The following is a 9,780-nucleotide window of genomic DNA, read 5'->3' as shown; positions in this document are numbered from 1 at the left end:
ACTTTGTTGCGGTTTTGCAAGCGTCCTGGAGCAGTCAGTGGTAGATCCTTGGCAGAAGTCTAAGAGGGAGATGCAGAGGAACTCTGGTGAGCTCTTGCATTCGTTATCTGAAAAGAAACCCACAAGAGAGACCCTAAATAGCCTTAGAGGAGGATTGTCTACCTAACCAGGTAAGAGCCTATCAGGAGGGGTCTCTGACGTCACCTGCTGGCACTGGCCACTCAGAGGTCTCCATTGTGCCCTCACACCTCTGCATTCAAGATGGCAGAGGTCTGGGACACACTGGAGGAGCTCTTGGCACCGCCCCTGGGGTGGTGATGGACAGGGGAGTAGTCACTCCCCTTTCCTTTGTCCAGTTTTGCGCCAGAGCAGGGGCTGGGGGATCCCTGACCGGTGTAGACTGGCTTATGCAAGGAGGGCACCATCTGTGCCCTTCAAAGCATTTCCAGAGGCTGGGGGAGGCTACTCCTCCCCATCCCTTAACACCTATTTCCAAAGGGAGAGGGTGTAACACCCTCTCTCAGAGGAAATCCTTTGTGTTGTCTTCCTGGGACTGGGCTGCCCAGACCCCAGGAGGGCAGAAACCTGTCTGAGGGTTGGCAGCAGCGGTAGCTGCAGAGAAAAACCCAGAGAGCTAGTTTGGCAGTATGCGGGGTCCATGATGGAGCCCCGGGGATGCATGTGATTGGCACCCCAATACTAGATTTGGCATGGGGGGACAATTCCATGATCGTAGACATGTTACATGGCCATGTTCGGAGTTACCATTGTGAAGCTACATATAGGTATTGACCTATATGTAGTGCACGCGTGTAATGGTGTCCCTGCACTCACAAAGTCTGGGGAAATTGCCCTGAACGATGTGGGGCACCTTGGCTAGTGCCAGGGTGCCCTCACACTTAGTAACTTTGCACCTAACCTTCACTAAGTGAGGGTAGACATATAGGTGACTTATAAGTTACTTAAGTGCAGTGTAAAATGGCTGTGAAATAACGTGGACGTTATTTCACTCAGGCTGCAGTGGCAGTCCTGTGTAAGAATTGTCTGAGCTCCCTATGGGTGGCAAAAGAAATGCTGCAGCCCATAGGGATCTCCTGGAACCCCAATACCCTGGGTACCTAGGTACCATATACTAGGGAATTATAAGGGTGTTCCAGTGTGCCAATCAGAATTGGTAAAAATGGTCCCTAGCCTGCAGTGACAATTTTAAAGACAGAGAGAGCATAAGCACTGAGGCTCTGGTTAGCAGAGCCTTAGTGATACAGTTAGGCACCGCACAGGGAACGCATATAGGCCACAAACTATGAGCACTGGGGTCCTGGCTAGCAAACTGACACACAAGTAAAAATGGGGGTAACATGCCAGGCAAGATGGTACTTTCCTACACCTTTCTCATATTGTAAGAAATCAGTATGCTCTAGTTCTTATTGATTGTAGATCCAAGTGAATTGAAGATGAGTTTGTAAAAACACCTAGGACGCTGTCTGTTATTAATTTTTGGGGATTTTTTTGCATGAAGGCTTGCCTAAAGTTTTAATTACACACAAAGGTGTGCACTTTGCATCTGACGCTATGACTAAGTTTCTCAAGGAAATAGGCATTGAACACAAATGCAGTAGTCTTTATCATCCTCAAGGCAATGGTCTTCTAGCACATGGTAATAGACTCATTGGTAACACCATTTGATTAGCCTCATCTAACAATTTGCACCCCTCAGTGGCAGTCCAAGGCATGTTGAATTCTTATCATGCAACACCTCACTCTACAACAGGGATTTCTCCCTTTCAGACATTAAGTGGACGTACTCCTTTCACATTGGTAGAACCGCCGTGGGTGAAGAGAAACATTACTTACAATTGTGAAATGTGCAAAGCCAAAAGTCAATGATGTGGTAAAACAAAAACTACAAATGTGTTCAAGATACAATTGTTTAAACAGAGTTCAATTTACTGACTATTAAATTGGTGACACTGTACACATTTAAATGCTCAGATTAGTCATGAAAGGTCATGTAAAGTTTAGCAATACCAAAAGAGTAATTGTTGTGTCCAAATCTGCAATTTGTGTAGAAGGGGGGGAAATAGCGGAACAAACACTCTCTTGCTCCTGTTGTTACTGCAAACAAAGAAGATGTGTCAAGAAAAGAAAATCTGGAAAGTATGGAACATAACAGTTCACAAACCAAGTTGATAACACCTAAAAATTCTGTTTACCATAAAGAGTTAAGAAAGGATGAACAAGCATGAACCGCTCCATTGTGGATGAAAGATTTTACTTTGTTTCTTAATGAATTTCTATTCCTGCATGATTTGTGGGTTTCCAGAGTGTTGTCATTTATCATATACCTTTCTTTACCCGATACTGTAACAATTGTGTCGTTAATTTTGTCTTTTGAAGTATGGTATTACTTTATTCATTGATGCTGTTTTGTGAAAAAAGGGAGATGTGTTGTGGTGTGTGGCAGCCGGGTGATTCTTTTCTGCCTCGAGCTGGTCATGCGACCATGTTGTGCATGCACGCTGAATGTGGCTCGCTCTGTAGGCTGCTTTTGTTTGTTTGGGCATTCAGGTGACAGAGGAGAGAGGTGTTGCATGGCAGAGGGACTGGCTTCTTATGTTCCTCTCTCTCCAAGGCTGTAAACAAATAAACTTTACATGTGGCAACATTACCTTGTTTGATGCTGTTTTCTCGAAGCAGCAGCATTGTAAAAGAATTACATTAAAAAAATTATATGTGCCATTCAAATTATTATTTGTGTAATTACTCATATACACAGATAAATCTTGCATTCTTACAGTGCAAGCACATCTCTTACGAAGGGAGTTGAACAAAGTCAAAAAGCTGCCTTCGAGTCATAGTTTTTTTTAAGTACTTCCAAAGTGATAACCTGTGTGGCTCTGTTTCCTTCTATTGATTTGGCATCCAGCTAATAGGCTCCAGATAGCTCATAGTCAAAGGGACACATGAACAAAAGCAGGGCTGATTGCTCTTTAAAGTAGGACTGTCTTTTCGGCCCGACTGCAAGTAAAAAAAAAGCATTTGCATTGCAATAGGTCTCACATTTACTTGAGTTGGAGCTATTGGTGTTATAAATGCATAACTGGACTTTTTTTACACCATAAATTGGTCACCCCTGCTGTATATTTTGGTCCTTTCTGCCACATAATTCTAGTGACCCTGCATATAACTAAAGAGCTAGCAGGCCTACTGGAATATTTTTTCAAACAAGGGCCTTAAAACACAAACTACTCCCCGCTGCAAAACAAAAGTCCCAGCCATAAGAAAGCTTAAAAATACACTGAACGGTGGGATGGGTGTAGGAAAGTACCCTCTTTTTGGCATGGTTACCCCCACGTTTTACCTGCTGTCAGTGTGTGTTGGCTTTGTTCACTGGGATCCTACTAACCAGGACCTTAGTGACTGTGCTCTCTTCCTCTAGATTTGGTTGTCCCTAGCTTTTTACACCCAAATGGCATACTGGTGCTCTCATATAAGTCCCTAGTATATGGTATGTAGGTACCCAGGGCATTGGGGCACCTCGGGCTCCCATGGACTGCAGCATGTATTATGCCACCCATGGGAGCACATGCAAAAGGTGCCTGAAGGCCTCCCATTGCAGCCTGTGTGAAAAGGAGCATGCACCTTTTCACTACAGGTCACTGCCCCAGGTCACATGTAAGTCACCCCTATGATATGCCCTCTTAGCTCAGAGGGCAAGGTGCAGGTAACTGTGTGATTCCATGCACTCTGGGGGATCTTTAGAGGACCCTCAGCTTTGCTCCTACCAATTTGCAAGGTTTTCCTGGGCAGCCCGCACTGCTGCCATCCTACGGACGGTTTTCTGCCCTCCTGCTGCTTGACCACCTCAAGCCCAGGAAGGCAGAACAAAAGATGTCTTTGGTAGAGGGAGGCAACACCCTCTTCCTTTGGAAATAGATGTTACATGGCTGGGGAGGGGTAGCTTTCCCAAGCCACTGGTATGCTTTGAAGGGCACCTTAGGTGCCCTCCTTGCATAAACCAGTCTGCACCACTTCAGGGACCTCCATTCCCTGCTCCGGTGTGAAACTGGACAATATAAAGAGAAGTAACTACTCTTCTGTCCATCACCACCCTAAAGGTGGTGCCCAGAGCTCCTCCAGGTGGCCACTTGATTCTGCCATCTTGAATCCAAGGTGGGCAGAGGCCTCAGGGAGCATCGGAGTGGCCAGGTCAGGCAGGTGACGTCACAGCCCCCTCCTGAAAGGTGGTCACCTTGCGAGGTGACCAATCCCCCTCTTAGGTCTATATAGGGTCTCCCCCTTGGGTGTGTCCTTAGATTTAACATGCAGGGTTCCAGCAGGACTCCTCTGCAACATTTATTTTGGCCTCTGGCCACTGGAACCGCAACTAGACTTCACAAGAACCTAAAATCTGCAGCTCCAGCGACAACTTCGCTCTACAACATTGTTTCTCCGGATCCTTCCAGCAACTACAACATGTCCCCGGCTGTGCATCCTCTGAGGGCGGCAAGTCTTCAGTTTGCACCAAGAAGCAATCTTCCTTGGAGTGAAGGAGTCACTCCCCTGCATCTGCAACAATGACAGATTCTGTGGGTCCTCTTTCCTGCAACTCTGCATGGATCCTGCAACACAGGTGGTGGTCTTGAGTGGTCCCCTGAGTGCCCTCTACCAGCTGTCCAGCTTTGGAGGTGGTGAGTCTTTGCCTCTCCTTGCAGGACGGTACCCCTGTGCACCACCACTCTTGCAGCTACCAAGGCTTGTTGGCTCTTCTTCCAAGGGATCTTCAGACTCCATGTAACCCTGTAGGAGCTTTGCCTGTCTCCTAGATACGCCATGGTCACTCAGTTACCGCTAGAGAGCCTGGCTTACTAGACACTGACTACACCTCACTAATAGAGGATACTTGGTATAGGGTATTAACACCAGCTTCCTACAATGGGTTATTACTTTTGGCGTCCCCACTAACCTAGTGCGGGGAACCAGAGATTATCAAGACAGAAAGATCACTTTGTGGTGAATGTTTAGAAAGTGGTCACATTGTCCTAGGACCACCACACACTGAGTTATGAACAAAAATGTTTTGTAAAAGGAATGCCTTGCAAAGCATTATGGGGCGAGTTTGCAAATGCCACGAGTATTGTAGTATGTTGACTATAATGCTCAGTACAGCCCCTAGAGGACACACAATAAAAATACTATTTGTTAAGAAACATGGTCGTGTAACCATATAGTTAGCCCCTAGAGGGCATAACCATGTGAACACAAAATGGCAGAATACAATGCAGTGCAACCATATAATTAATTCCTAGTCAGCATAGTGCATTAAATCAGGCCCTTAAAACACAAACTATTTTTAGCTATAAAACAAAAGTTCCAGTCATGAAAGAGCTTAAAAAGACACTGAATGGTGGGAGGGGTTATTATTTTTGGGGTTCCCACTAACCTAGCCTCAGTACATACCAGGCCAACTTCCTACAATGGGTTATTTTTGGGGTCTCCACTAACCTAGTGTGGGGACCCAGAGATGATCTAGACAGAAAGAGCATGTTGTAAATGTTTTGAATATGGTCCCATTGTCCTAGGACCACCACAGGCTGAGTTATAAGCAAAAATGTTTTGTAAAAAGAATGCTCATCAAAGCATTATGGGTGAGTTTCAGAGTGCTGCGAATATTGTAGTATGTTGACTGTAATGCTCAGAACAGCCCGTAAATGACACCAAAATAAAAATAGCATTAAGACACATGGTCAGTTAATCATATGGTTAACCCCTAGAGAACATAACCACCTGAATACAAAATGGCAGAAAATAATGTAATGTAATCATATATTTAGCTCCTAGAAAGCATAGGGCATTATACATTTTCAGGGCTAGCAGGCCTACTGCAATGATATTTCAAACAAGACCCTTAAAACACAAGCTGCTCTCAGCTGTAAAAAAGAAAAGTTCCAGCCATGAAAGAACCTAAAAATGATGGTGGGAGGGGTTATTATTTTGAGGTCCCCACTCAGTGTGGGGACCCAGACAGACCTAGACAGAAAGAGTGCATTGTGCTGAACATTTTTGTGGTGGTCCCATTGTCCAACGACCACCAAAGGCGGAGTTACAGGCAAAAATGTTTTGAAAAAGAAATGCCTGTGAAGCATTATGGGGCTAGTTTCACCGAATGCAGTGAACATTGCAGTATTGGCGCGCCCACTGAGCTAGGAGAGAAGCTTTGGTGATTTCTGTGTTTTTATTTAGGTAAAGCATTTACCAATTACAAGTGAGTTTTTTTCTAAAGCCATTGAGCACGAATGGGAGAGGCAAAGGCAAAATTTAAATGACCCTGATTGGGTAAGGGTGAAGACTGTGACAATAAGCCACCATAATTAAAGATAAAGCGTTGCGTGCTGCGCTGCAACAATTGGAAAATTAACAAGCATTTTCAATGCGATGGGTGTTATGTTTGCTCGAGTTAGAGCTATTAGCGTTGTAAACTAGAGGATGCGTGGCAATGCATATGTGTAGCGGCCGCAATTCTCAAGGGGAGGGAATTTACATTTTTTCAACAAAAAAAGAAACGAGTGCGATCAAGCTGTGTAAAACCCAGTCAGATTGCACTGCGTAGGAAATAAAAAGAAAAAGTAGTCCAGAAACCATACTGAAAACATGGAGCCTCGTATGTTTTCAGTAGCTGGGTGATGCGCTCGAGGAGGGCTAAACACTGGAATGGGCATGAGATATGCAGGCCTTTCACACATGAAATCAAGCGAATTTTAAAAGGCAAGCCCACGAACCACTGGAAGTGGCAGGCGTGGTTAAAAGCCTACAGACAGATTACAACCGAGGCCAGAGCTCTTGCGCGCTCGACCATTAAAAAAACAAAAAGTTTGCTCCAATAACGGATGAAGAATGCAAGGGGAAGGAAACTAGTCGTGTGGTGCTCTTCTTCAGCAAAAAAAAAAAAAAACGGAAGTGACGCATCGCTGCGTGAACCATTTAAGAGGCAGCAAAGAAGAGCGACACTGGGCTAAACCAATGGTAAGCAGTAGGCGGGAACAAAGTCCTTTAGTCGGTACAACAGGTCTTCTACACAGCCTATGCGTCAGCTCATGGAGCTCCCAATAGGATTCCCCAATGTCAGAAAATGAGACCAGATCAAAATAAACATGTTTGCCAGGGTTGCCTGGGTCCCGGTCCGGTATAGAAATATTGCCGGAACCGGGATCTAGCGGGTTATACCTACTCTCCAGCATTGGAGGCTGAAGTGGCGCCTCTCCGCTCGTGTCAGTAGGGAAAGAAAACTGCAACCGACAGACACACGGACAAACGTATGTAGACTTGGATAAAGTTACTCGGAGCACGTCACAAAACGGGGATAATCAGATCCGCTGATCACCCGAACGCTAATGATATAGAGAAACTGAGCTTGCTGCACAAAGGAAACTCCGCTAGTGCTGTCAAACATCCTCCAATTTTCAAACCACCAGTATCACACCCTAGAGAAGTGTCTGACGTAGCCGGTGGGCAGGGACAAGCGTTCTACGAGGGCAAGCGTCCGGGATTCTTTCAGTACCCCGGGGGTGTATTTGAGATCTAACGTGTGTCAGAAGCGTGCGCCGGAAGTCGCTTTGCAGAGCGCTGCGTCGCTCTCACGTTGTTTTCACGTTGGAGGGTGTGCTGGGCTCTCGCAAATGCCGCCTCTGTGAAGTTGACGGCTCTGTGGCAGCAGCGGCAACCCGGGTCCCCGAGGCAGCGCATGGAGAGCTGCTGCCGGCAGACATCTTGACGGTGCTCCCGTGCCGTTCATGGGCGAGCAGGAGAACAGGAAACAGGTGAGGGGCCTTACTGCGCGGAGGAGGCCTAAGGCCGATGGGGGCCGAGCGGCGGGTTCCCGTACACCGTTCTGTTTTTCTGGCCACGAGCCGTTAGAAGACGATTCTCGAGACATGCATGGTGTTTCATATATGCAGTTGTTGTGGAGCGAGCCAGCGCACTCCTGTTTTCAGTGCAGACTTGTTGCCGGTTTTCCATGCCCCACTCAACCTTTGGGCTTGGTTGGTAGTTTTCGTAATGTTCAACAATCCCCTTCCCATCTGCACGTTTTTTTCCTTTTTTAGTGAAGTGTATCAAAGCAAGCCACCCGACGTTTCTATGCCCTTTTCTACGGCCAAGCCTCCAGGATCGTGCTAACTTTTCATGGTATCACTGAATGTGTATATTGTGACGTGATATACAGCTTTCGTGTAGTGTTCTGCATCTCGGCGTACACTTGATACTTCTTGAGTCGAAGTCACTTGGTTCTTGCCAGCAGCACACTAGTTGCAGATTTGGGAACTGCTTTTAGTTAAACGTGCCAGTCTCTCACAAAGGGGCATATACAAGAATGACTTGACCCCTTTAATTGAAGACCTTTTCTAGGCCTTATATTTCAGTCTTGCCGTTACTTATAATTGGCGCATCTCTGTAGTTTAACAATGTCCCTAAGCTAGAACTGCAGTTTACGTGAGTTTTCTTTAGCCAACTTTTAGCCCTACTGTGGTCTGACGTGCAGAATTACTCCACATCGCGCCGTATTTCTTGTTATGTAGGCTCTCGACATTTAAAGATAATTAGTGTAACTGCAGTTTTGCTAGGAATTTAATGCCATCCGTTCAATTAAACGTGTTGAAAGCTCAAAGGGAAACCTTAGCATGCGTGCTTATCACTCGTTCCTAATTCAGCTGTTGCCTACTTTACACTGAAAATGTCACAGTTCGACCCGCTGCCACAGTGTTTAGTTGCCATGCATATGGTGTGTGTGTGTGTATACGTTCGTTTGTTTTATTATGGCATCTGTCTCCACACTCAATGCATAATCTGTGGTTCATGACATGATGCATGTGTGTCATAAACCTTTTTGTGTTTTCAAGAATGTGTTAGTCGAGAAGGGTCCTTCTATTGTGAAATGTTTAACAACAAGGAGGTATCTATTAGATTGTGGAAAAGGATAGCTTGATGGATTGGGACAGCTACGGAGGCATTTCGTTTCAAGCTGGTCATTCAACCTGTTTTGTTTTGAGTAAGTAGTTGTAACTGAAATGCCTTCTGTGGTGTGTCAAATAGGCATTACGGTCTTATTGAGCATAGTCCTCTTAATGTGAGTATTTACCACAATTCTTGTAACTATCGTAAGCACAGTAATTTGACTGGTTGGCGTATTTCTCTATATCACTGGTGCTAGGGTGTTTTTATTTTTAATTGCTATACCAAATGACTTTGGTCCAGATATTTTTATGTTTGGTTTAAATGGACGTTTATGGCACTCTGTTGAATATCGGGCAAGAAGGGCAGTCTGATATTATATTTTTTTCACTGGTGATGCAAGTAAGATATGAATGATGTGGAGTTTCACTGTTGCATGATGTTCATGTGGTAGTCACTATTTTTAAATGTGGGCTGCGATGGGTAATCTGTAGCTTTTAAAGTGTCTGTCTTTTGATCAGAAAACTGAAAATGGGGGCGCTCAAATAACTGGTTATTAGGCATGTGGACCAACTGGTTCCCTATAGAGGTTAATTATCAAACCCCTTTCTTAGTAGTGGTATTGCTTGCCACAGGTAGGAATGCTTCTCAAGTCAGTTGACATAATTAATATGCATATTTATTTCGGCATATCCATATCATATCAATGGGTGAAAATACTAAATATGTCTTTTTTTTTTTTTTTTTTTTTTTTTTACACATACACATCGTTCTAAATGCTCTTGTATACTTTTATGGCTGCAGTGGTATTTACGCTGGTCACTTCAGTGTTTA

General features: G+C 44.9%; 1 protein-coding gene across 4 annotated transcripts in view; it reads left to right on the top strand.

Annotated features, from left to right (window-relative positions):
- Window positions 1–7,052: 7,052 nt before the first annotated feature.
- USPL1 (ubiquitin specific peptidase like 1) overlaps window positions 7,053–9,780 on the top strand; it is a 357,088-nt gene continuing 354,360 nt past the window's right edge. Inside the window, exon 1 of one of the 4 annotated variants that reach the window (XM_069202190.1) lies at window positions 7,053–7,817. In XM_069202190.1, coding sequence (XP_069058291.1) covers window positions 7,791–7,817 — 27 coding nt within the window. In that variant the 5' untranslated portion in view covers window positions 7,053–7,790. The remainder of the gene's footprint in view (window positions 7,818–9,780) is intronic. The other 3 variants (XM_069202188.1, XM_069202187.1, XM_069202189.1) reach the window with 3 other exon arrangements.

This window comes from Pleurodeles waltl, chromosome 8, assembly GCF_031143425.1.
Source record: "Pleurodeles waltl isolate 20211129_DDA chromosome 8, aPleWal1.hap1.20221129, whole genome shotgun sequence".
Classification (NCBI taxonomy): domain Eukaryota; kingdom Metazoa; phylum Chordata; class Amphibia; order Caudata; family Salamandridae; genus Pleurodeles; species Pleurodeles waltl.
Note: the sequence above shows the minus strand (reverse complement) of the source record. Positions and strands in the feature narration are given on the sequence as shown.